Source organism: Rhea pennata, chromosome 25 (genome assembly GCF_028389875.1).
Source record: "Rhea pennata isolate bPtePen1 chromosome 25, bPtePen1.pri, whole genome shotgun sequence".
NCBI lineage: Eukaryota > Metazoa > Chordata > Aves > Rheiformes > Rheidae > Rhea > Rhea pennata.
Window position 1 is genome coordinate 5543956 of NC_084687.1, and position 27269 is coordinate 5571224.

Sequence of the window (27269 nt, forward strand, 5' to 3'; positions counted from 1 at the left end):
AAGTTAGAGAACCTGATCAGAGCCATGGACTGAGCAGACAGTTTTCAAAGCAAGTGTCAGGTTTTGCCTTCCCTTCAGAAGGAACAACACTGCTTAGAGATTATATTCCTGGCCGTAAGGAAAGCACCAGCACAGAGACCTTGTTAATGCAGCATTTATTATTGTCAGCCTCCTTGTTGTCAAAGCATGTTTCTGTAGTGGTGAGAAAACATTTAAATGTCTGAAGCCTAAAGTGGATGTTTCTAGCATCCTTCTTGCTTGAGATGCAAATCAAAGGGGTGGTGATGTGCTTCAACTGCCCAACTTGTAGAAGGGAAGAACAACCTGCCATGTTTGCTTGGCCCTTGGGAGAGTCCTCCACCTGGACTACTGTGGGAGGTCAGCAGGAGACAGTTGCTGTAATCTTTGGCCTCCCTTCCACCCTGAGCCGATCGACTGGATGCCTTGCCTTGGTTCCAGATGCATGAGCGTTGCGGTCGAGCCTTCAGCTTTAGGGGTTTTTGCAGCAACAAAGGTGGTGGAAGAATGGAGTTTACTAGCAGGTGGGATGTGCGAGTAGGGTGAATCCTCAGGATTCAGGTGAATCCCAAGGATTTCAGGGGATTGCACCTGCAGCAGGAAACTGTGCCTGGCAGAGGAGTGTGGCTGAAGTGCAAGCAGAGTGTTTGTATTACTGACAGATAATCTTTTAAGCTTTCAGATGCAGGCATGTCAACCCAAGTGTTCCCGTTGCCTTAGCGACATGATGCATTAGCTCCTGGATGCTGTGTCTGATCACATCAGTCTGGAATGTGATCACCATTTGTTTGTGCTGATAAACTCCTGAGGGGGGTGGGAAGGGGCAGGGGAGAGTGAAGGAAAAGGACTGCTCAGCTTGCAGCGGGGTCACTCAGGAATAGGGAAATGGGTCTGTGAGGGAGCACACAGCATACAGCAGTGCGTTAGGGGACGCACAGAGGTTTGCAGATCTGGGGGAGCGGGGAGTGTTGGCTGTCCGATAGGTTTGTATCAGCGGAAGGAATAGCACTGAGTGCTGCAAGGCTGGTTCTGAACACCAAACCATGCACGAACAGCTCTTGTGCCCAGTGCTGTCGAGCTAGGGACGGGCATGGTGAGAGCCAAAGTGAGGAAAGGCGGAGTGGCACGTGGCTCTGGGATGCCCGGGGTGAGCTCCCTCAGCCTGTTCGTGTAACTGCTCAGAGTCAGCATGCTTTGCCATTTGTCCCTTGAGGGTTTTATTTGTTTAAGGGTTTTATTGTTTTAATCGGATCTCTGGCTGAGACAATTCCAATGCCAGTACAGGATCTGAGCCAGTCAAGAGCTTGTAAGCAAACCGTGAGCTCTCAGTGTGTCCCTTTCTCATAGCCCTAAGGAATCTCCTCCTGGTCGGTTACTTCCCTCAGTACTTCACTGGTAGCTCAGGAAGTCCTTCTTGTAAGAGCAAGACAGAGAGAACCAACTGCTGGGACAGAGGTGCATCTTTGTACAAGGAAGAGTGTTGTATTGAATCTTTTCTGGCACTGTTTATTCTTTCTTGCTTTCCTTTTTGTTCTGCTCCATTTTGCTTTTTTGCAGCCATTCCTGAAGTTTCCAAAGATGCTATAAGGCACAGCCTATGCTGATATTTATGATTCAATGTCTGTAACTGTGCCCTGGGCCCATGTCTGATAAATCAGAAAAGGCCCTGTGCACCTCTTGACTGTGGTCATCTCATAAAAACATGAAGAACCTGATTCCCTTGGTGACCATGAGGCTGCTGCTTTGCTCTGATGCAGCAGCAGGACCTTGAAGAGGATGTTCCTGAGGATACCCTGCAGATCCCCAGCTGGTGAAATTTTGGTCTGGGTGCTGCCAGCTCCAGAGAGAATGAACTGCAGGGATTAGTGAGGTTGTCTCGTACACCATCCAGGCATCTCAGCCTCTTCTCCCTTTTCTCCAGGGCCCTGCTATCTTGCAGCACAAGGTAAAATGAACAAGATGAAAAACTTCAAGCGGAGGTTTTCTCTCTCAGTTCCTCGGACAGAGACCATTGAGGAGTCACTGACAGAGTTCACAGAGCAGTTCAACCAGCTCAACAACCGGAGGAATGAAGGTAAGGAGCCTCCAGGCCTTTCCAGTGGTGCTAGGGCTGGTCAGGGGCAGCTGGAGTCAGTGCCGTCAGCAAATATCTCCAGTGCCAGTGGCATTCCTCAGGGAGGGGGGTGATTTGTGGAAAGTTGATGACTCTTTGTGTTAATTTCCAATCAATGCAGCGGGATTAATAACGCCCTGTCTTTAAATCTTGTCTGAAGAGAGATTTAGACCTGTGTAGGGAAAGTGTTGTAGGAGGGAAAGGTGCTTGTAAAAAGCACAGAGAGGAATGACATACCTGCGGTTAAGGCAGAGGATGTGAAAGTGTGAGATCATCTTCTGCCTGCACAGAAGTGACAGTGATGCTTGAGCCTTCTTCCCTCTAGGGGTGCAGGCAGCCAATTTCACCAAGACCCCAAGGCCCCACTGTCTCTGTTCAGAGGAGCCTTTGGGGCTCTCTGAACCATCCTTTCTTCCCAGACCCACAGCCTTCTGCCATGCAGTTTTTAAGGCCCCATGGAGCAGGGAAGTTCAGGGTTAACACCCCTGTGAGCTGAGCAGGGCACTTGGGTTCTGCAAACAGAGCAGCTGCCTCACACTGCAGGCTGGGGCAGGCTCTGCTGTCTCAGGGCATACAAAGGGAGAGGCAGTGCTTGAGGCATGAACTCGGAGCAGATTGCATGAGGCAGCCATGCACAGACAAGCAGGCAGAGCCACTGACAGGCAGGCGTTTGGAGACCTAATAAAGTTAGACTTGATTCATCCAGGGGTACATTTGCTGCTGTGGGTGCAAGGCTAAACTGCTCCTGGCGATTGCATCATGTTTTTGCTGCTGCCTCCTACCAGAACAGCTTGCTTTGCCACAGGCCAGCCTGTTCATGTGTTGAGGCCCTCTGCTCCATTCAGGTCACGTTCAAACTCCTTTTCCCCTCACCCTGCAGCCATAATTGCTAGAAACTTTTGCTGCAAGCGGAGGCTGAGGCCATGATGTAATTGCCTGGCACTTGCATCTGCCCCGGCAGGGGGAGATCGTCTCTTTGTCTGCTTGAAATAAGAGATGCAGTAGCCTAATTTAGAGCTGGCTTTTCTCATTCCTGCAGCTCTTGACACACTTCTTGTCTCTCATCACACACCCAGGCTGCTCTGAACAGCATCCATTTACAGCCTTCTTCCTTGCTCTGACACCTGTGTGCTCACAGTGAATCTCAGTACCTGACAAAAGGTGTTGCTCTGCTCCCACAAACATACACATTCCCTCACACCTTAGCAAGCAATCAGGGCTATAATTAGACCTGAGTCCTTAATTAGAGGCATGGAAGATGTGGGGGTAAAACGGTGCAAGGCTAAGAAAGTCCTGGGCACTGATGGCTGCAGCTGCTGTTGCCTTCTTTGGGGGGGGGTGAAACTCAGCTCTGGGATGTCTGAGCCTGGGCTTGTTATCTCCACTGTGGAAACTAAGGCTCTGTTGGGGAAGCCATTTCTCTATTCTTCTGTTTTAATGAGGCTTCTGTCATGGTTCTTCCTTTGCCCTTGAAAGGCAAACCAGTACATGCAGCATCTGCCTATTCCACCATCATTTGGTCTCGATCCTCCTTAGGTATCCAGGAAAGAATGACAGCGTGGTCCGAGCTGAATGAGCCTGGAGCCAGGACCTAGGGTGTTCCCGTCTCTGGTAGTTAGAGATGAGACAAGTACTAGGCAGTGACATGGTGATCAGGAGATTGTCCTGCATGGATGCAGGAGTGCATCAGGAGCTGGCGCTGGGCTGGGGGTGTATCAGCACCACCACATGGGGTATGGTTTGTCATGTCCCCAAGGACCCAGTATTGGACTGAGAGGTGCTAGCCCCCCACCATTTCCCCACTTGAATGCAGCCTTTGGATGCACATCCTGGCACTGTGCCACATCTTTCTCTGTGGAGTGCCCCATGCTCCCTGGTGCATGGTTCCCTATTCATACCTGAGGCTTTTCCCATGCAACACAGGCTGGGAATTGCTGCCCCCATTGTACCACTGCCCTGACAGGCTTATTCCATCACCCCCCTCAACCCGCTTCTTCCAGTCTGAGATCTCTTGATTAAGTTTTGCTTGGGTTGTAAACAAGCCTGAGAAGTCACCTCCACAGTGCCCTTAATCTCTGTCTCCTGCAAGCTGCGGCTGTTGTTTATGAAGAGCCCTGACAGCCACATTTGTCTGAGGCATCTCTTCAGCCATTTAATAAACCCCTTGCTGCTGGGAGCCCTCTGCCCACAGCCTTGTGCCAACAGGCCTTGGCAGGGGCTCAGCAGAGGCAAGCTGGAGGCAGAGCTCTGTTGGGGCACAAGCCCCAGCATCCTAGAGCGAGGAGGCATTCAAGGATGGTTTGAGGGAGGGATACATAGGACATGTTGGGAGATAGGATCAATTTTGTGATGCTTGAGAGGAAGAGAATGAGATTTAGTGTGCAAGTTCCTCTTTTGCAGGGGTTGGTTGTGAAGACTGGATCTCTTGAGAAGGGGAGGGAGTCTGGAGAGGGGTCTTTAGAGAAGCAAGAGCATATAGAAAAAACAGGGTGCAGAGAGGCAAAATGATTTTTCTAAGGTCATGTAGAGAGTTGGTAGCAGAGCTGAGACTACAGCCGTGGCAATCACTCTTGTGCTGCTTCTCTCCCACATGATACAGGGAAAAGCTTTGCTTCAGGTTTCATCTTCCTTGTTCTGGATTTCTAAACATGCCCTTAGGGCTACCTCTCCCTATCTGCATGGCAGGCAGGCAGGCTTGCCTGCAGTGATCATTGCTCTCCAGGTGAATGGATAACCAGTGACAGCGCACTGTGATCACTTACAGCAGAAGAGAGCAGTGATCACAGTGGAGATCAGGAAATCATTTTTGTTTAATCACCTCATACAGTTCTTCAGGGAATCACTTGCAATTTCTATTCCCCACCCCTCAGCATTGGAAATCGCAGGTTATCAGAATTCCTAGGTCCCTGACAGTCTGCAAATCCTGCCCTTACGTGGCTTTTGAATGCCTCTGCCTGCCCTTGAAGGGGACGGTGATACAGAGGCCAAAGGACCTGTTCATAAGATGCTCTAAAAGCATGCAGAAAGCTGCTCTGACTCTTGCAATGAGACAAGGCATGGCCTTCTTGTGAGTAGAAGCTTGCCTAGTTTGTTGGTGGTGCATTGGGAAATACCCACCCCTGCTGTCCCCCATCCTGTAGTCTCATGACCTCGCTCCCAACCACAAAGGCCGATAAAGCCAGGCTTGAAAGAAGCAGAGCTGGCAGATGGAAAAGCAAACAGCTTTCCAGCTTGGATGCCTCCTGTCCTAGGCAATGTCACTTTGGCAGAGTCTGAGGAATGTGGTCAGAGCTTAATTAGCTCACACCCTGTATCAGGGGCATCAGATGCTTCTCTGCCATGCTGTGCTTCACTCCCATGGGCAGCACGATATTCCAGCAGCCACATGGGCTGCTGAGCCACAGAAGTGGAATGAAGTCCCTGGGTTAGGGAGATCCCAGGCTGGGCTCTGTGCAGTATCTGTTCTCTGACACTGACCACCACCAGCTGCCTCCAAGGAGGAGGCAGCACATCCTTGGAGATGAGGCACCTTCTCTTTGGCTGCTCCAATCTCATGTTCATGCTTTGGCAAGTGAGCTCTTTCTTTTTCTCTTAGGCTTCCCCAGTCATAGGTACAAGTAGCCCAGACCTGATTTACAGAGGCATCAAATGTTGGTAGCTCCCTTTTGCTTTGGTAAGAGCTAGTTACATTCAGCAATAGTTTGTATCTATCTCAAGGATTTGCCTCAGCACAGCTACTGCCTGGGCTGTCCCTTGAGGCCAAATAAGGTCCTAGTATATGAGCTGCAAAGCGTGCATAACTCCTAGTTTGCAGTGGCATAAATCAGAGCCAAAGCTGGCCTTTGGAACACAAGGCCACAAAGAAGTGATGAATAGGGGGAGGAAGGAGGATGAATAATCCAAGATCTGAGTGTAGCTCTGCCTTGTGAACATAACAGAGCCTTGAGAGGAGAGTTCACACTTAGCAAAGTAATTAAAAGTTATAAGTCAGGCAAGCGGTGAAGGGTTCTGGCCCCTTTCCTTGGGAGATCAAAGCTTGTTTTGGCAGAGGCAGTGTTTAAATATATTTATAAAAAAAGGCGAGAGGTTCGTCAAAGGCAGCCGCTGTGTCTGCGGTCTCACTTTAATTTGCTTTGATATCCTATGCAGCCTCATTATTTGCACGGTGTCAGGGCTCGCTGTAATTCACATGAAATGCTGAGCAGAATCAAACAGGCCCTTGCATTTGCTCACCCATAGCCTGACGTCACCTCCTGCAAGCACCCAGCAAGATCCTCAAAACCCAGTGGGCCCGCACCAGCCCTGTGAGAGCATCTTCGTGGAACTGGATTCACATTTTGTTTCTGGGCTTTTTGTGCACCTTGCAGGGGACTCAGGATGGACTGGTCTGACACATGCAGCTGGTGCTCTCTGGCCTCAGGGCAGCCAAAACACATGAGAGCAATTTTCAGCATGTATTTACCATATATGCCGTAATAGGAGCCGTGTTCCCTATTTCCCTCTTTCTTCTGTTGAGATTTTGCTTTTGAGAAAAGTGCAACCAACCTTCTTGTCCATTCTGAACTGACAGAAATGTTTTTGATGAAACTGTCTTTTGCATACCCCCATTTCCCTTTGTATCCACTAGAATGCTGAGGTTGTCATCTTACCTTTGGTCTTTGGGCCCAACGCTCTTGTAGACGAAGAGAGATTGACACTAATCTACCTGGTGGGCTCATTCAGAGAGACATTGCTACTGATCTGTTTCTTTCAGGGACGAGCTGCCTCTTTTACCAAAACTTTGGGCTTGTTCCTATAGGAACCAGCAAAAAATCACCCAAACTATCTTTTAAAGTAGATTAGTTGAACTACAATCAATCCCATGATAGTGTAATTCAGATGTTAAATGGCCTTTTGTTTAAGATAATTTACTTAGGAGGTGAAAAAGTTAAAAAGACTTGATCCAGTTCAATTGATGCACTTTAACCTGAATTAGCCACAGGTATAAAATTAAGTTTCTTAGTTGTTCCTGCACAGACAGATACTTTGAGAGAGAGAGCAGGTCATCCAGTGGTCCTGGGAGAAAGAATCTCTGTGCTTCCTTTTGCCTGTCCATATAAATACTCCCAGCAGTGTTTGAGATGCTCACATGCACAGTGGCATTGGCTGACCCCATCCTTAGGTGTGGACTATCTATAGATGATGACGTCCTGCTTCCCTGTGGTCTTGGTCCCCTTGTTCCCTTTGTGACCATGGCAAGAAACCACATCTTTTCCCAGGTCATTTGTCTGCCATCTCTCATCCATCAGATGGGCAAATTGCAGCCAGGTCCCAGCCCTGCTCGCTGCCCCATGAAAGCTAGCCCTCCCTTTCCAGTCTTCAGCAATGAGATCATTGCTGGCTGCGTGAGCAGGTTGGGATCAGTGCGCTGAAGTCGACATTAGACAGAACAGGAGATTGTCTCTGTGCAGCTCATGGCAAGAGCTTGACAGCAGGTGGGCTGGGGCAGGACTCAGTAGCTCAGCCCAGGGCATTGCCAGTCTTCCCCGGGGAGTTTCCGCTCTGCAGTATTTTTCTTCGCTCTGACAAATTCACTGCAGAGATTCCTAGGGACAAGGAGCACACCAGTGATTTGTGGCAGAGCTGTTTGATCCTGGAGACTGCTATAGACCCTGCTAATGTGGAGAGGAGCAACAAAGTGTAGACTAAAATGGAGAGAGCTGTGTGGCCACCAGGAAGGGGCCGAAATAGTTGTTTTTGCTCTGCCCAGCACCTTTTTAAAAGGAGACACATTCTTCCCTCAGGGACATGGTTGTTCCTCTGTCCACCTGTGTTTGAATGGGGAGCACACCTAGGCAGCCCTCCCTCACTCTGAATGTCTGCCTTGGAAACAGCCTGCCTGTGAATTAAGGGAATTCACTTTGCTGGGGTCTGGGTGACCTGTGTTGAACTCATTCAGTGTTTTGCTGAGCTGCTGTCTGAGTTGCTGCATGCCAGAATATTCCTAGCAACCAGTCAGTAATTACAGACTGAGGAGGTCTAAGTGCAAGCCTCAAACTGGAGACCAGAGAGAGGTCAATGGCTTATTTTGTTCTGTCTGATTTCTTGTTCCTTTCAGGGTTTCATGGACTTGATGGGGCTTCACACTTGGAGTCCCAAGAGAAGAGAGACTTTTTTGAGCTGCTTTGGTTTTCAAGAGAATGTTTTGCTTCTCAGGGTTGTGTCTCTGGCTAAGAGCAGCAGATTGGGACAGGAAAGCCTGGAGTGTTCCGTTTTATGCTAAATGACTCTGCAGTCTTTAATCGCAAACATCATCTGCTTGGTCCTTGGAGGAAGGTGCTTACCCTAATGTCTGTTAGTTTTAGTGGTTCCTAAAGCAGATTAGGTGTGTTTGTAAGCTGTGTGGGAGGCAATGCACCTGGAGCAAAAAGCAGCTATTCCCTCTGCCTCTTAGGTGCAGAGAAGGAAAAGAATTTTCCCATGACCGCAGGGTATCTCAGTGTCCAGGCATCTCCAGACCTCCCTGCCCTGTGTGCATTCTCTTTCTTCAAAGCAAATGCTTTGGCCCTCTGCAGCTTTCACTTGCTGCTCCAGCCAGCTCACTCTCTTTTCTCTTTATCCTCAGACCTAGCGCAGGGGCACTTGCAGCTGGGACACCTGGACAGGGATTACCGAGCAGGCACCACCCCTATCTCCCCCTCTGAGGTGGAAGGCCAGTCCCCGATGGCTGTGCGCTACCGGAACAACAACCAGCGCCGCTTCTCCATGGAGGCAAGTACTGCTGCAGGCTGGAGCAGGCAGAAGGGACATGGCAAGGGCACCCTGTCATTGTATACCCGCCAGCTGTAAGACAACTGGTGTCTTCACCAGTTCAATTCATGTTCCCATGAATTCCATGGCAGTGTCAGGCATGAGCCATGGCTTCCTCCCAGCTGCACTTGGCACGACTTCTGCTGGTACCTGACAAAGTCCAGTCCATCTGCATGCACATACACCTTCTGGCTTCCCATGACCAAGGGTCCCACAGATGCTGCCCCCGTTGCTTCTCTAATAATATTGGCTCTGGTCAGAGGGTGCTTCTGCTTGTATGTCTCTGTACGATTGTCCTTTTATCAGCCGCTTTCATCACTAGCTCTTCTGGCTCTCTCCATAGGATGTCAACAAGCGTCTCTCCCTTCCCATGGATATTCGCCTGCCCCCAGAGTTCTTGCAGAAGTTGCAGATGGACAGTCCGGAGTTCCCCAAACCCCTCAGCAGGATGTCCCGACGGGCTTCCCTTGTAAGTTTGATCACGTAGAGTGAGCGGTGCTGGCACAGCATCTTGCTTCATCCATATAGATCCCAGCAAGCAGATATATGCATTATTTCCACCCATTCATGCAGCCATGCCCTCCTATGCAAGCTCCCTTATATCTCTATATTTCATTGAGATTGTACACGCACACATACCTCTGCCTGTGCAAATCCCCTTCTGCACACACCCAACAGTACACGTTTCCATATACCCCATGCATATACATATCTGTGCATCCTCTTCCGTGTGTCACTCCTACAGAGGCAAATCTGCACATAGCTGTGCAAATCCCCAGGCCCGCACATTGCTTCACTCACTTCTGCACATACCTGCCTTTCCTCTCTCAGCTTGGCTTCTTTGAAAGGAGAGGAGGTGGAAAGCCTCCTGTGGTTTAGCAAGTGCTGGAGCCTCTGCTAGTTGAAATGCAAATAGTGATAAATAATGAATTAACCTTTGCATTAATATTGGCTTTTCACTTTCTTTACTGCAGAGCATCAGCATATGTGGCAGCAACAACTTGGTGCCCTGTTTATAAATGTGCAAGCATATGTCCTGCTGCCCAGGAACATTGTGTTGCACAATTGCCAGACAGAGGTCTTGGCAGACATCTTCATATTGGTTATGCCCCTTAAAGGGGAGGGAGAGTAAAGAAAAGAGAGCTCACATTTACCTGCACATTCTGTCTAATGAGTAAAATAGACATGGCCAAAGCAGCATGTTATTAGTATTCATAGTCCCATAAATGAATAAGGCATGCGTCTGTAAAATTCACCATATGACATTATGGGGTTTACAGGACTTCAGATTGCAGCAGCCACCTCATTTTCCTGCTCAAGATGTATCTGTTCCTGGTGTGTGCTGCGTGTTTGAGGGAGCCAAAGTGGAGTAAATAATACTGTGTTCCCCTGGGACTTACTAGTTCAAATCCAGCTTGTATGAGCTGGAAGACAGTCTTCCCTGTAGCGTTTGGCAGCTTGTGAGAGCTTGGTGATGTGGTTGGTGCCTGGAGCAAGGGAAAAGCCTTTCTGTGGGGCACAGCTGGTGAACAGAGGGAGCTGCAAGAATGCCCCGGGCTCTGGGGCACTTGGTTTTCCATGTCAGATCCCTGGATGCAGTGCAGGGGGCTCCCTCATTGCCTCTCCCATGGGACCCTTTCCCTGCACAGCCCCATGTATCTCCCTGCTGATAGACAGCTGTCCATCCAGCACCATCTGCTGATGGAGAACGACATGGCACTAGCGCTTGCTCAAGGGTATGGGCAGCACTGCTGGGTTGGGAAGGCTTTAGCCAGGCTGGAGTCAGAGCTGGCTCCATGCCTGGGACTACACAGACACAAACATGTTTGTGGAGGAATGACACAGGTTTATTATTTATGCTAAAGGAGCAGTGAAGTGCCCCAGGTTTCAGGCAGTTGTGCTAGGAACCAGTCCATGCCCATGTTCATGAATAATCCAGATTAACTGAGGAAGTGTGTCTCTCCCCACAGAAAGCTTAAAACACATGTGATTTAAGAGATCTGCTAGGAGTGAAACTTAAATCTCCTATGTTGCAGTGCTTGCCTTTTGTTTCGCTGGGTTACGAGAGCAGGTTGCAGCAATACGTTGAAGACTTACTGTTCCAAATATGGAAATGTCTCTTTCATGCTTGATTTGAAAAGGACACAGAAAAATGAACTGAGTTATAGTACAGACCAGCCTAAAAGAAACCACTGAAGAAACGGGCCAGGCATTAGCAGTGTGATCCCACTAGGTTTCTCTGACAGAAAGGGCATCAGCCCTTTATAAACCACTACTCTTGTTAGACTGAGCCATTGCTAGTGGAATGTCAAGATGATGGGTGACAGGGATAAGTGGAGAGAACAAAAAGAGAATTAGAGGAATGGGAGCAGGAAGGAGCAATCTTTCAGGCTACAGCCACCCTACAGACAGAGCCACAGCCATCACTGTGCTGAAGTTTAGGAAGCAGGTGTCATCCGTTTTCCTTAAGCAGTCGGTTTGTGGAGGTTTTCTGATTGATTGCCTGGTTGCCTGCACTGCTTGTCTAGAAAAGTAATAGACTATGTACCTAGATCAGCTGGGCTGTTGCATGCAAACACCTGCCTTGATTTATCCGCCCCTAAAGCTATTACCATCTAGTGTCCTTCACTTGACCTTCCCCCAGGTGGTTAAGCTTTCCCTGGATGTGATCTCCCCCAGTGATGTTCTCCCTTTTCTCTTACAGTCAGATATCGGGTTCGGGAAGCTGGAAACCTATGTTAAACTGGACAAACTGGGAGAGGTAAGGAGAGTCTAAAACCCCTGCAAGGATTTAAATTAGTTTAGAAGGACAGCTTAAAGTGCAAAGGACAGACTAGCAAAATTTCTTCAATATCTAGGAGTCTCTAGACCAGTTCTTTCTGTGGACTTCAGACCTGGTGCTTTAGCTACAAATTATTGTTCCTGCAAATGGTATGAAATATATCGGCATTGTGCCATCCTGATAAATGGTATGCACAACCTGTATTTTATCTCTCTGCCCTAGGGCACTTACGCCACTGTCTTCAAGGGGCGCAGCAAGCTGACAGAAAATCTTGTGGCACTGAAGGAGATTCGCCTGGAGCATGAGGAAGGGGCACCTTGCACAGCTATACGGGAAGGTGAGGGGCTGTTCAGATAAGGTTCAGTATAGATCACAGACCTAATGAGCAATGCCAGGTCACAGGCTGATGCAGGGCTGGTGGTGTTAGTGGCCATTTGTATCTGCAGTTGTGCAGAGGGCAGTCAGCATGCTGCCACACAGCACTGAGATCCTGGCTGTTTGAACCTGCCATCTCCTTTTCTTCTAGTGTCTCTGCTGAAAAACCTGAAGCATGCCAACATCGTGACCTTGCACGACATCATCCACACAGAGCGCTCCCTCACCCTTGTCTTCGAGTACCTGGTGAGTCTGGGGGCCTCACTGCAGGAAATGGGGGAAGGCTGCACTCCTCTGGGAGGGCTGGACTCTTCTGCTGAAGCAGAGATGGGCTTGATTACAGGCAAAGTTTGTTGGCTAAGGAGGACAGAGGGAAGGAGAGGTTGATGGATGCTTCTCTTTGCAGGACAATGACCTCAAACAGTACCTGGATAACTGCGGGAGCCTGATGAGCATGCACAATGTGAAGGTAGGACAGTGTTGCTTGGGATCTGTACACCTGCCTCCCTCCTAGGGAGAAATGGGAACTGCAGGGAACTCACTCCAAGTGCATCCCAGGACATCAAGGAGCCGGGATGAGGCAGGGATACCCTTTTTTGTCTTCAATTCAGCCCTCCGTTCAGAATACTCTTCTCTGATCTTTTTCAGCAGACTCTGATGCTACATCAGCTTTTCTTAAGCTACAGCTACCTTAAATAAAAATGAATTGTTCATTATGGCTTGAACAATTGTCTACAATGCATTTCATCACAGGCCATCTTCAAGGCATCTTACCTGTCTGCAAGTTCTACAGTTTTTGAGACAGACTCACTTTTGATGCCTGTGCCTCAGTGCTAAGTGTCAACTCCTTCTTCCTGCCTCTAGATTTTCATGTTCCAGCTGCTGCGTGGTCTGTCTTACTGTCATGGAAGAAAGATCCTGCACCGAGACCTCAAACCCCAGAACCTGCTCATCAATGAGAGAGGAGAGCTCAAGCTGGCTGACTTTGGTAGGTAACGCAAGGGAGAAGCAAAGGAGTTGTGGTCTCTTTGGCCAGGCCTGTGTGCAGCTGGCAGCAGGTTTATGCTCCCCTGGTGCAGGAAGAGATGTGGGGGTCCCACATAAGCAGCTTGGGAGACAGCTCTCCTTCAGCAATATTATGTGTACTCCGAGGCTGAACTCTGCACAGCAGCTATGTGCTCCACCCAGCTGAGTTTGAAGCATCTCTGCGTGAGCACAGCCACTTGCTTTATGTACTGAGCAATCTGGCCTTGCCTGCCTTGTTCTGCCTCTCTGGGGAGAATGCAGTGTTGCCGCAAGGTACAGCTGAATACAGCTCCTTGATACACATACCTTTCATTCTCAGGACTAGCCAGAGCCAAGTCAGTCCCTACAAAAACATACTCCAATGAGGTGGTCACACTGTGGTACCGGCCCCCAGACGTCCTGCTAGGATCTACGGAATATTCCACACCCATCGATATGTGGTAAGCCACAGTGCCCATCTGCAGGACCGGGTGGGGAAGGGGTGAACCTCCAAATTAAGATTCCCAGAGTCTCCAAGACAGTGGGCTTGGATAATACCTTTCATCTGCCTGTGTAGCAGCATATGTGCCAACAGTGTTGTGTTGATAGTTAAAATAGAGGTGTCTGTCTGTCGTAGATGCCATGCTGGTTTTAGTGTGCCATGGGTCTCAAGGTCTTTGGAGCACACTTTCCATGTTGGGGAGTAAATAGTTATCTGTAGCAGTGAAGAGAGGTGGCTCTTGGAGCTTATTTCTGTCACCAGGGACACTAGCAGTTAGCTCGAGCTCCAGGACCCTATTAGCCCTTGCTAAGGGGCAGTGGGATGTTCACAGGGCTTCTCCATCGCAAATACTGTGCTGCCCTTTTAGGGGTGTGGGCTGCATACACTATGAGATGGTCACCGGTCGGCCGATGTTCCCTGGCTCCACAGTGAAGGAAGAGCTGCATTTAATCTTCAGGCTGCTGGGTGAGTCTTCTGCTGTCTCCCAAATCCCCACTTGAGGGCAGTGGCTGACTGCAGATACTGAGGAAAAAAAAAAACACTTCAGGTGCTTGAACAGAGCCTCTTGGCAAAGCAGCAGAGTGGGATGGGCTGGGCAGGCTGTACAGAGCTGTGCGTAGCCTGCCCAGCATCCTCGTACCAGGCTTGCAGCCAGGCGAGCTCTTAGGGCTACTGCCCCGCAGGATGTACTAGCAAGTCTAAGCCTGCTGTTGAAGTTCATGCTCTCTGTCCTGCCTCCTCCTTGGGAGAGGTGGACACTAGCTCTTATTCTTACCAAATGAACATGACAGGTTTCCCTCTCTCCCTCTCTCAGGAACCCCCACAGAAGACACCTGGCCTGGAATAACATCCAACGAGGAGTTTAAGGCTTACAATTTCACACAGTACCGAGCCCAGCCATTAATAAATCATGCCCCAAGGTACCTTCCTGAGCAGAGACACATAAGGCATGGTAGGCTTGTGCTGGTCTTAAATGGGAGCCTGGGGAGACCAGTTTCGTTTCCGCATTGTGGTGCTGGCAGCCTCCGAATGAAGTTGTGCAGTGGAGGCCCCAGCTGCCTCTTGACTCTTGCATTGACTATTGCAATGTCTCCTGGGTATGATAATGCTCCACTGTTTATTTCCTCCTTCTCTCAGGCTGGACTCAGAAGGCATTGACTTGCTGATGAACCTCCTTCTGGTAAGTACTAGAGCTGTCTGCCTGGATGGCAATGGGGTTTGTTGAAGTGAAGTACCCTGGCTGCCCTAACGCTGATTTTGGATCCAGGCAGAGGAGGTGTAACTGCAGAATAAGCCATAGTTCTACGGTTATGGCCATGTAGATGCTGTTCCAAACCACCTCCCATTATCTGACCATCTGATCTGCCCTAAATTCACTCCAAAATTCTCTGGAGACATGCTTCTGTCTCCTTGTGAGTTTATGCCCTGGTTGATCAGAGCCCTTGTCTACCCTTCATCATGTTTACCAGTAGGTAAACTGTCTTTCACCAATCTGTCCTCTCTCACACAGCCTGCACACACAAAAAGAGGTAATCCATAAGGTATTAAATGGATGGTGCACTCCTGTGGCCATACAGTGTATGAAGTTCCTTGTGCACATACAGATGGCAACCCAATTGCCTGCACGCCCCCGTGATGCATTTTGAATACATTCTCTCTCATGTAGCATATGAAATTTCTTGGGCAGGGCCTCTATGCCTACTGAATGCCTTCTCATGCATGCACACTGTACATAATTTCCTTTCTCTGGGGCTCTGTTCAGTACGAAGCCAAAACCCGGATTTCAGCGGAGGCAGCTCTGCGGCATGCTTACTTCAAGAGCCTTGGGGAACGGGTACACCTCCTCCCTGACAGTAAGTGTGCAGCATCCCATTGCTGGGGGGATATGGAGCAAAGAGGTTCTTTGCAAACTAAGAATTTTGCTTTGCAGCTAGGTCTCCTCGGATGCCTCTTGTCCTTGTTCGCCCAGAGGAAGTGAGTGCTTCTGCAGCATAGTGGGGTTAGAGTTTGGGGACTGTGAGAGCAAGAAACAGAGTTTTGGGTATGATTGGCAGGATGGTGCAGTCTGTCTTGGCCCTGGGTTTTCAGACTACTGACGGCTCAGCCAGCTGGATTGACTTCTCTCTGTTCCCTCTGCCTAGATGTCTCCATCTTCTCACTGAAGGAAATTCAGCTTCAAAAGGACCCAGGATACCGAGGCTCAGCCTTTCAGCAGTCAGGTAGGACTGGGGAAAATGATGTTGACCTCCTCTCAGACGGGTGGAGAGGCAGCCTGCATAGGTAAGGTACCACAGACCACACTGGCAGTGGGGTTACTGCCAGCTGGTACCTATGTAAGGAAAAGACAAACCTGATCCCTGCCTCCTGCTTTAGTCCACAACAGCCACATATTGCTCCTGGGGCATCATGACTTGTTACTGCAGATGCACCAAACTCACATCTAGGTGCTCTGAGGCACCATCCCAGAACCAATGCTGTGGTCCAGGTCCTTGCATCGGGTGGTGCCTCTGCAAAGTGCTGCTCACTGTCTAGCCTCTTTAACTCACCTCTCTCTCTTCCTCAGCCCGAGGGAAGAACAGGAGGCAGAGTATATTTTAAACCTGGATTTCGCGTTCTCATTGTTGCCATGGAGATCAAAGCACTGAGAAAGGAGACAGCAACACGCTCCCACCTGACCCATCGCAGAATTACTGACTCGAGCAGGATGATGCTGAAGCACCGCTGGCTGCAGGCTCTCCTCTGCCCGTCCTCACAACCCTTTCCCCACCACCCCTTAGCCCCCAGCAGCTGTTGTCAAAGGAGTTGTGGCCTTCCTCCCCTCGTATTTTCATGTTGCACCCATCAGACAAGAGCTGCTACCCTCTGTACAGAGGCTTTAGAGAGTAACTGCCCTGAGCATTGCCTTGAGCTCAGGGTGTGTGCTGGCCCTGAGGGAACTCACTCACGGTGCTCTGAGAGGTGAGCTGGGGGCAGGGAGGTTTTCTGAGCAAAGAGTGGTTTCTCCAAGAGCTGAGCAGTGGCCGAGTCATGGTACCTAGTTTCTGGCCCAGACAGGCATTTCTGGCAACATACCTTTGCTCAGACAACTGGCTCTGCACCCTCTGTCTCCTGGGGAGACAGTTTGCAGCCACATTAAGAGTTGGGGGCATGACCCAGACAAGCACTGGAGAACCTGAAACAAAAATAATGAGGGTTAGCCCTCCCTCATTTTCCCTTGTTCCTGCCTACATAACCCTTTTCTCTCCCTATCTCTGGACCTGAATCCTGACTGAAGGATGGAGTGGTTGGGAGGAAAGAGATTCCTATTGCTTCCCCCAAAATTTCCCACTCTGTGCCAGCATTGCATTTATAAATGTGGTCAGCTGGCTGCTCTCCAGAAATGTCCCTATCTGAGAATGAGGGCTCAGTGAGGCTGCCTGGGATGCGGGATGCTTGTTGGTAGAGCTGTGTAGAAGCAGGGCCAAACACGCACACCGGGTTCGTGCTGGTTTCCATTGCTGCGCTGAGCCCTTCGTTCAGCCTTTTCCAAGGCACTAATGGAAGAGCCCATTTCTCATCCCCAGAGCCTGCCACTCTGCTAGCCCGCGACCATCTCCAGTGTTGTCACGAGGGAAAGGACGCAACTCCCAGACAGCATCTCAGGAGCGTATGAACTGTTCTTTCCACCCAGCCGTCTCAGCTCTGTGCACAATGTGGCAGAGCCTGAGCTGCTCAGCCTTGCCGTATCAAAGTGTTATGCACACCCACCTCAGTGCATTTCTACCTAGAGGAAGGGGGAGAGGTGCCAAACCTCCCACAGCTCAGCTGTGGGACCAGAAATAGACTCAGTAAGAAGCAGAAAGCATCCCTCAAACCTCTTCACATGGCCTCTACAGCACTGAAATCCTTTGGTACTGAATGCCAGATCGTACCAGCCCTGACTCTTGTACATATGCAGTGGGACTGAAGTTCATGGTTAAATCTGAACGTGCTTTGCTGGCTGAAGACTATTCCTGCTGCATTTCCCTTTGTACGTTTCAGGAACATGCCAAATCCAGGGCAAAGAAGCCCTGCTTAACTGCTTTCTCACAGCTTACAGTCTGAAATGTCTTCAAGTGAGTGAGCATTGTGGGAAGTTTTTCTTCTGTATAATATTTACATGCTTTTCTTGGCTCTCCTCGATGACTAGTTCTCTCACCCACTGGGAGTCCCTTGGGATGACAGGCATTCTGACCTTGCCACTGGCAGTAGGACTGGCAGGAAACGCCAAATTCTTAACCCAGCCCATAGCACTCCCAACCTGAGAAGCATTGCTCAAGGGATGGTAACCCTCCATGCCTTTCTTTCCCCAGTGAGCAGGGAGTTAGAGCCTCCTGCTTCTGCTTTGCTCTGTGGCACTTCTATGATAACTGAAATGCAAAAAATGAAGATAAAGCAGGAGATCCCAGAGTTCCTCACATCTTTGGGAGGCAGCTGTTTCCTGTGCCAACCTCAATGTGATGTGCCATCTGAGTTTCTCCCATCAGACCAAAGCTGTTAAGCTGGGTTTGTCCTAGACAAGCATCCAGACGTCTGCATTGTTTGAGGTTTGCCCATCCCTGCTCAGTTCCTTTGTCGGTATGTCCAGTGTACAGCAGGCTGAATAGTTCATTAATTGTTTCCATTTGATAGGGGAGAGCATGAATAGCCATCAGCCACCAGTGACGCATTTCACTCTGATACAGGCGCATATAAAGGGTAATATTTTGGCTGGTTTCACATGGCCTGCTCCTGCTGCGTGGGGCTTTTTAAAATAGCATAAGTGAGGGAGGTTCACAAAGGGAGGTGTTGGCTAGAGTAAGTCTGTACTCTCACATTGTTGTCTTTTCTTTCTCAAAAGCATTTTATACAGAAATTTCCTTGGTCTCGCAGGGATCTGTGCAGCAGACTTGCACTTTCCGGGGCAGCCAGCTCCTGTCACAAATTTTCAGCTCAGTTGACAGGCCAGCTCATGGAGGCCGTCTCTCCCATTCCTGCATGGCAGCATGCTCAGGTACTGGTGGTGATGGGCCAGTGACGGGTGAACACAGATTAGACATGAGAGCAGGCAACCACTCTACCCACTCTGGGGACACCTTTTCAGGATGTCTTTAGCCTGTCTTTGTGTGATTTTCTTTCCTGATTTTACCAGCCCTATGCTCTGAGATTGCCTTGGCCAAAAGGAGCCACATCCATTGGGACAGAGGGTGTCCAGCTGAGCCCTTCTAGTTTCACACTGGGAAGGTGGAGGAGTTGTTTCAGGTCTGGGGGCCTTGCAGGTGGTGCAGAGCTGACTGTGGGCACACGAGGTGAGAGAGGGGCTCTTTTACCTGCTCCCCAAGAGCTGAGCACCTTGAAATCAGTCCCACCAGATCTGGTGTGGTTTCAGCTCCCCCCAGGGACAGATGTTCCTCCTGAAAGGCAAGGTCACCTACTGAAACAGCATCATGATACTGGGGGAAAAGGTTGGAGAAAAGACCTAGCATTGACTGTGTAAACAGCTCAGCTTTATCCAGGATCAGATAGGAAAGAAAAAGGGCCTGTTAGTTGCTGTTTATTCTTTCATAGCCTTTGCCTTTTCTCCTACAAATCCTTCCTGAAGGAGATCTTTGTGCGGAGGCACTATTATTTATTAGCCCTGTGAGCTACTAACAGCCTGAATTTAAGATAACCCCTTTTGTTCCACTGCATTTAGTGTGGATATTTGATTCCTATTCACCAGAGTGATAGTGTGTGTAAATATTTGGCACCCCACTGAGCAAGGTTTGATTTACAAACTCCCATTGCTTCTACGCTTGCACGTGTTGGCTGGCAGAGCCCCGAGTGTGTGATCTCCAGGCTCCCGTGGCACGCTGCCCACAAAAACCTTCCCTGCTGCCAAGAAATGAGCTGCAGGTTTGCAGCGATTAGCACTTGAAGCCAGACCCCCCTTCTCCCGTTCCTGGATGTTGTTACTGTGCTGCTGAAGACCGTGGAGCCTGGGATACGTTTATGAGGACAAAGACCCCTCAAATGCTGAGACATCCAAGAGGTTTGCAAAAGCTCCCAAGCAGAGGGGAACTCCTGTCATCCCCACATGCAAGCATGCTGTTGAAAACTGAATGAGGACCTCACAAGCTTGCCAAGGTGCTTGATCTAGGTGACCCTGCTGAGCAGGGAGTTTGGACTAGATGATCTCCAGAGGTCCCTTCCAACCTTACTGATTCTATGATTCTGTGATCACTGTTGTAGCTCTGGCTGATGGTCTCGCGCTCTGCTTCCTTCGGCAGCTGACAGTGCTGTCTTTTCTGAGTATTTGGAGCACTAGATGGTTCCAAATTTGGATTTTTAAAGTAGCACTAATGAAAATGCTGGGAATTACTATGTCTCTCTGGAATTTTTTCATTTAGTCATTTTGTGGGTTCTCCATCAACAGCTTCGCCAAGTAGCTGATGCTTTTTCATAGATTGGGAGTTTTGACAAAAAGAAATTGTTGCTTGTCTTCCAGACGTTTTTTGTGAAATTTTTATTTTTGCCAGTTCTGGTGGAAAATGGAATTTTGGATGTGCCCTCAGGAAAGGCTGTATTCTTTCATCTCTCCAACTGATAGCTAGTTAAAGAAATGTAAGTAAAATAATGTCAATAGCAAGGTCTGTATTGTAGGACAACAATAAAACTTTACAGGCAGAGTTATTTCATTTCACTCTCTCTGTACACATACGCACACGCCTTTCCTGGCCCAACCCATTGCCAGATCTATGTTAAGATTTTAAATAACAAAACTACATTGTATCTTGGATACAAAGGAGATGATAGGTGTTTTCTTCTCTTTAACATGGTGGGAAAAGAAAAAAAAAGAAGGCTGTTTTCCTAAACTTCCCAAATGTTTGGTTTTATTTGTTTGTTTGTTTTCCCAGGACTTATCTAGTCAGAAATTAGGCCATCATAAAACATGAACCTAGAATTCCCGGGATCAGACTAGGAACACACAGATGGGAATACATCGGAGAAATAGTCTACCTTGCTAGACTGAATAATATCAACAGGCTTAGTGAGTTTGGTTGTGTGTCCTAGTATATGGGGGGGGGGGGTGTATTCTTTGTGTGTGATGGAAGTAGAGGCAGATTCTCCATTAGGACAGCTGATGCCAATGCATTTTTGTACAACCCCACAGCAAGTAATGGCTTATTTACAGTGACCATTCCTGTGAACCTCACTTGGCACATGGGAAGTGTCTGTTCCGTGTTCTGCAAGGGCCATTAGGTCTGCCTGAGAATTAGGGTTAAAAGTGACACTGTCTCGCGTGTCAAAAGTCATGGGTCTCTGTCTGACCAGATTGCTCCAGATATGTTATATCTCTGTCCCATTTCTGTACTCTCAAGTCTTAGAATACATACATTTTGATGTCCCTTTAGCACTGCCCACTAGCAGTGGCTTGGGTTAATGGGCATAAAAACCATGAGACCCACTTTCTAGTTTTTTCATTGCCTTCTTTCATCTGAAGCATCATACTTGTCCTACAGCAGGAAAAATATATCCAAGTGGCCAGCATACACATACTGTGAATGTTCTCTGGTGTGATTCATCTGCAGAATACCAATAATGTATTTAACTAGCATTGTGCGATCGAAAGATGCATTTTAAAAGAAATGATTTTAAAGATTTATTCCAAAAGAAGAAATGATTTTTTTATAGAAAGTTTTTCTGGAATAAATGGAAAGATACAAAACAAGAATAAAAGATTGTATCCATCTGTCAATCCTGTGTCTGAATGTTTTATAAAAATACTTCAATTTTTATATTTCAGATGTTAAATGGACTGTTTTGTGGATGTGCTCATTTTCTTGCTAGGGCTAACACTACAAATGCATTGTGAATGCTCTGAAGCCAAGATTGGACAATAAACTAATGAGTACAGGATAGTTTTATGCAAGATATAATTTTTCTCTTTTCTTTTTTGGTAGGAGAAGGATCCAGTTTGTCTTTGAATTTCAAATAGGTAGAACTGAAGTCTCAGGAGTGCAGGTCCCTTCCCCAGTTCCTGTGCGGTAAGTTGCTTTGCTGCGGGGTGCGCAGGTGAGGAAAGCTGCTTGGACCTTAAAAGGGGAGAGTACTTTCTTTTTTCTTTCCCAGGAAGTTGTTTCCCCACAGCTGTTTTTCTGTGCTTTGGGAGAAAAACTTTTTATTTTCTTGTACAAAAGACATCAGGTTCCTCCTGGGCCAGGCTGATGTGTGCTGCTCTGCAGGGACTGGCTCAGAGCAGACTTGTTACAGTTTGAGGTGTGGTTATTGAGTTACTGCCTTGGTAGGTGACTTCGAGGCTTCACAGCTGTGGTGTGTCTGGGAACCAGACACAGAAATGCCTTGCTGCTGGCTTGGGGTTTTTTCTGTTCTGCACTATTGCCCTGAATTTCTCCATATTGACCTGCCCTGTGGTTTGCTATGGCCCTGCACTGTCCCTGAGAGAATCAAAAATACTATGGGCTGCAGATAAGAGGCAGCTTTCCATATTGGTTCCTTTTCGGGAGATTTAAGCTCACAGGTTGTGGTAAAACTCTCAGTCCAGACACAGAGTTACTGTTGAGAGAGGTTCCCTCTACCTGACCTTTTCAGCAGGTTGAAACACAAGACCTCAGAAACTCGTACGCAATAGGAAAATGTTTCTATAGTCCCTTGTGTGGATCATAAGTCCTTAAACAAATATTGCCATAAGCCTATCAGGCAGATAAAGCACAGAAGTGGCTTGTCCTGCCCATGGCTGCAAACCAACTCAAGGGCAGAGCTGGGGAAGGGGCAGGAGTGTCCTGTTTCTCAGGAGCCCTTGAAGCAGAAAGTTTCCTTGTGGTTAGAGCTATTCCCCTTAAAAGAGCTCTGCTCTCTGTGCCATCAGGTAGTGCTGAAAACCCCTAGCCACCCCATGCAGAGGACCTGGGAAGAGCCAGAGGTGGACTATGAAGGGAATTTTTGGAGTTTAGGGCCAGACCTCTGACAGGAGCCCACTGATGCTGGGTGGGTGGTGCAGAGAAGGAAAAAGGGGCAATGCACCACTTCCCTCCCCAGGCTTCACCTCTGGTGAGAGCCCAGCCCGCATGAGTCACCTCCAGAGCCAGGCGGACACCGGCATGGGCAGATCCCAAGTGACAAACTGTCAGACCAGTTCCTCCATCTGCCACACTCATTCCTCCAGTCTCGCTGCTGCTACACCAGCGTTGGGTCTGGAGGAATGCTGCCGAGCAGCTGACAGCCACATCCTCCACCCAGGGGCTCTCTGGAGTCAGGATGTCACCAGATGTCCCAGTAGCCATGACCTTTCTACTCCCTGACAGGAGCTCCATGTTCATTAGGGATGCCTCCTGCCTCACAAGGATGCTCAAGTGACATCATTAATTGCTTCCTGGGTCTTTTAGCATATCTCTGCAAAATGGGGGTGGTATCTACTGTCCTCAATGAGATTAGTTGTGTGTTATTAAATTACAGGTGTGTTTCAGGAGGCTCAGCTGGAATCTTTTACTGGCTTTCTTACAGATCACAGCCACTGTGCTGCAGTTTTAGCATGGTAAAGGAGGAAGCATATTGATTCCAGCTAAAATGGAGTGGGTGTGTGGAAAGGAATTATTTCAGTTGGATGTTAGGAAAACGTGTAGGTGAGCACTTCCTCCTTTTTGACAAGTGTTACAGCATCTGTAATAAGTAGGCCAAGATCTCAGGATAATGTTTGACCTAGAGGTGGAGTCAGGCTTTCCAAATAACACAGCGTGTTTTGAAACTCTTGCCCCCAACATACACGAGGTTAACAGCTCTCTAGTGCTGGGCCATTGCAGATGCCCAGCCCATTCAGGCTGGATTGCTGAATGTGTTGTACGCAGCCAGGAATAATTCAGCCCATTGTTTGGAGAGTTCACATTGTGTTGTAAGACGCATCACATCTTTCCTCAGTAACGTTCAGTACGGTGGTTGTTTTCTTACTTGATCAAACTTGCATAATGGTGGTATTCTTGGGCTAAGCTGCAGCTATGGAAAGGCATTGGTGTTCCCATTTCCAACTGAGCGTGCAACTCTTCAGCCCATCACATTGGCACAAGTGGTTGCTGGAACAGCATGTCTGTATTTTTCAGAGTATCAGCCCAGATTTCCCATTTATAGTGTCTGGACAAAGGAGCTACACAGAATTAGCATCCATATGTGTCCCTAAAAGTTACCAGAGAAAGAACAGGCTGAAGTGTATCCATGAGCAGGGCACAGGGAATACAGATCAACGGTATCTCACCCCAAGCACCCAGCTACAGTTGCCACCTGAAACACAGGCAAAAGTCTCAAAGGAGACTCGTCCCAAACACCTGCTCTCCCAGTCCCACCTGTGGGACCTGTAGCTTGTGCTGAGGGAAACCAGGACCCTCCAGAGCACCAAGCCTTCCTGCACCCTTTCTAGCTGGAGAGCTGGTATCTCTGGTTTCTGCAGGTGCGGCTCAGTCCCGCTGTTGGCAAGCTCAGCCCGAGTCACTGAATGACTTGCCCTCTTCTGACAAGTCTGTCCAGAAGAGCAGAGCTGGCGGACTCTGCCACTTCCACCTGCTCCCGTGTGCTTCAGTGTAGGGACAGCCATACCCCCCGCAGCCAGGTTTGCAAAGGAGAAAATCCCTCCATGCCTTTGATTTTCACAGGGGAAACATATGCAAATTGCCCTTAGCAAACCTGTTACTAGATTTGATTCCCCCACTGAGCTAAGAGAAATTATGCCAGTATCCTAAAAACAAATCTGAATAAAATGGGGCTTCTAGGTTGAAGCTCTATAAAGCAGTCACTGCAAACCAGGATCTATTATTTTAAATAGGTAATAATTGATCCATTGGCTGAAAAGATTAACCTTGTATAATTGGGGTCTGTTAAAACACACACAAAAAAACCAAACTGCTGTGCCACTTGCTGCACCAGGAAGAATGTGTGAGGGCACAGGAAGCAAAAGGAAGGTGTTTTTCAAATGCATGTCAGATCTTTTTGAGCAGCTTTGGCACACACAGGCTGATGCTGCTGTCTGTAATCATGCAGCTCTGCTATTCATTCATTCATGATTTCACTTTGCAGTTTGCAGCAAGCACAGAAATGTGGGTGTTTAATTCATTACAAGTACAACATAGATTTCAGTTTGAAAAACAGCCTAAAGTGCCTCCTTGTGAAGCTGATTCTGGTATTGCATATACTTATAATTCTATGGCTTGCATTTTTATGAGCTACCTCTGAGGATCTGGCTTTCAGTATATGGAGCCAGAATGGATCTGTGTGTTCTTGTGCTGTCTAACCCACCTACGCTTCATTTCTTATTTGCAAGCATATCTTGCATGGTTTGTGCTATCCCTGACAAAATGACCTGATATTCCTGGAAGCAGTGTACTGGCATTTAGGCCATTGCTTAGCAAAGTGGGGTCAGCTGTTGTAGCTGGGGTACAGGCTATACTAGTAACTGTAACCTCTGATGTTTAGATGCTGCCTCTCTGTTGTGTGGATCCAATGAATTTAAAAAGGTGGGGAAAGCCACACACAGCCATTTTGTAGCTGGAGAAATCAAGGCCTAGAGTACCGATGCTATCAGGTTATGATGATGGAGTAATGGAAGCTGGGAGTAGACTGCAGTTCTCCTGACTCCGCCTGGTGCTCTAAAACTGATCTTCGTCAGAGATGCAGTGTGTCTGTCCACCCATAATATGTTGGCCTCCTTGCTTGCCATTTGGCATCACAGAGACAAAGCTGTCCGTGTTTAGAGTAGTCCATATCACGTCACTGTCAGCAGAAGAATTGTAAATATATTTCCTCTCTCAGGGCTGAGCCATTTCAGGTTTTGCAGAAAACAGTCTGTTTCCAAGCTCTATCAGGGGAGTTGCAGAGTGTATGTAAAATATCTGGCAAGCTACACTATAGTAGGTTTCAAGTAAGGACGGAGCTTGACCCATTTTGCCCAGAGACATACAGAAATAATTGGGGACACAGGGCTGAGGGCCCGAGGAGGAGTTGAGGTTCTGAGTGTGCCTTTGTTGCCAGAACCACTATGGGGAGCAGGAACTGCAAGAAAACCCCTGTCATCCCTTTTTTGGGAGAATGATACCTGATGTATGGAAGATGAGGAGCCAGGTATGACCTGCAGAGCTGGGAACAAAAGCAGCCAGCTGGTGTTTCATGCAAGTAGCTTCTGCTCCATGCAGGAGCAGTCATACAGTCAGACAGGGCAGAAAATGACCTTCCTAGCAACACTGATGGATGGGTCTTTGTCATCATAATCCTTCCTCTCCCATGCTGTTTTGTCCCCACTTTTGGATGGGGAATGAGAACCTGAGGTAGTCTTCAGTGGTATGACTTTTCAAAGTCCGTTATTCCATGGCAGAGAAAGCCTGAGGCTCCAGCTCGCAGGCCCCTCTCCTGTCCTGTGTTCTGCCATAGGGCCTACTAACAAGGTGGGTTGCTGAGATATAACGATATAACGATAGCCCTGTTTCCAGTCATGACTCATTCTGCATCCACAAGCAAGTCACTTCATTCCTTTCCAGCCCTCAGTTTCCGTATCTGTAAAATAAGGTAACAGCATTGCTTTATCCCTCCAGGCAGCTGAGTTGTTTCTTTGATTGCTTAATGGTTTCAGGTGCAGGTTTGTTAAACCACAGGTGTTCTCCCTTCAACAAACGTGCCATCAGGGCTTCATTTCCCACCTGGTTCTGTACTGAGCTGAACCCTACTGCAGATGGCCATGGACAGTCACTTTGTTCACTTTGTCTGGGTGAGAGGAGGGTGAGATCCTCCCTGCTTCGTTCAGGGAAGGCTCCTGCTGACGCTGTGAGCAGTGACCTGGGCACAATTTGGATTAGCTAAATATTAAACTATGTCTAGGTGGAAATGAGCACCTGCAGGCTTCAGAGCAGCATTCCAGAGGCCTGGGTCATGGGACACGTGAGTATGTGTGTGGGGTCCCCTGGCATGAAAAGGTACCTAACATGCAGGCCTGGAGCTGGCCCTCTGTCATGGCTGAACTCCAGCAATTCTGGTTTGCCTGGAAAGAGTGTTCTAAAAATTGCTAGTCTTTCCCTAAAGTAGGTGAAATATTTATAAATCCATCCCCTAGAGGAGACCTTCTGCGTAAGCATCAGCCGCTCTGACTTTAAAAGACACACACCAAGCCATCTGATGCTTCTTGCCCGTTAGAGGGGCAGAGACAACTTTCATCGCATCTATCCGGAGCGGTTGCACTTATTTACTGGTACCGAGACTGCACAGACCGTCAGTAGCAGAGGAAGGGGATTTCTGGGCTTCCTTGCTCGGTGTTGTGTGATGAATCAGATTTGCTCCTTCCCACTACGGTGGCCTTAGGCGAGTGTGGGGTGTGTGGCAAGGCTCGCCCCGGTGTGGGGAGTGTTGGGGGGGGGTCACAGCTAGGGCCGGCCCCGGTGTTGGGGGGTGCCCGGATATCGGCAAGGGGGATGCGCAAGCGGTTCCTCGTGGTCCCCGCTAGGACGAGCCGAGGAGCGGCCGGGGCAGCGCCGGGGAGGCTCCGCGCCGCTCCGCCCGGCCCCGGGAGGCGGCGGCGGCGGCGGCCCCCGGTCCCGGAGGCGGAGCCAGCGCCCGGCGCGGCGCCGCGGGCCCCGGAGCCACATCCTGCAAAGGAGGAGCGGGGCGGCGGGAGGCGGCCGTGCCGCGCCGCGCCGGGCCGGGGCAGGGGGCCGGGCGGC

The 27269-nt window shown here is 48.9% G+C and overlaps 1 protein-coding gene across 2 annotated transcripts; it reads left to right on the top strand.

Annotated features, from left to right (window-relative positions):
• Positions 1–263: 263 nt before the first annotated feature.
• CDK18 (cyclin dependent kinase 18) lies at positions 264–16189 on the top strand. Of its 2 annotated transcripts, XM_062594908.1 has the most exons (16): positions 264–297; positions 1958–2092; positions 8736–8881; positions 9264–9389; positions 11625–11681; positions 11925–12039; positions 12229–12323; positions 12484–12546; positions 12942–13065; positions 13423–13543; positions 13952–14049; positions 14399–14504; positions 14722–14764; positions 15347–15437; positions 15726–15803; positions 16148–16189. In XM_062594908.1, the coding sequence occupies exons 1-16, from the start codon at positions 264–266 to the stop codon at positions 16180–16182; spliced, it is 1467 nt and encodes a 488-aa protein (XP_062450892.1). In that variant the 3' UTR covers positions 16183–16189. The 2 variants fall into 2 exon arrangements, with proteins under 2 accessions (XP_062450892.1, XP_062450893.1); XM_062594909.1 differs by lacking the exon at positions 264–297 and having other exon boundaries at positions 1969–2107; positions 8823–8881.
• The last annotated feature ends 11080 nt before the right edge of the window (positions 16190–27269 follow it).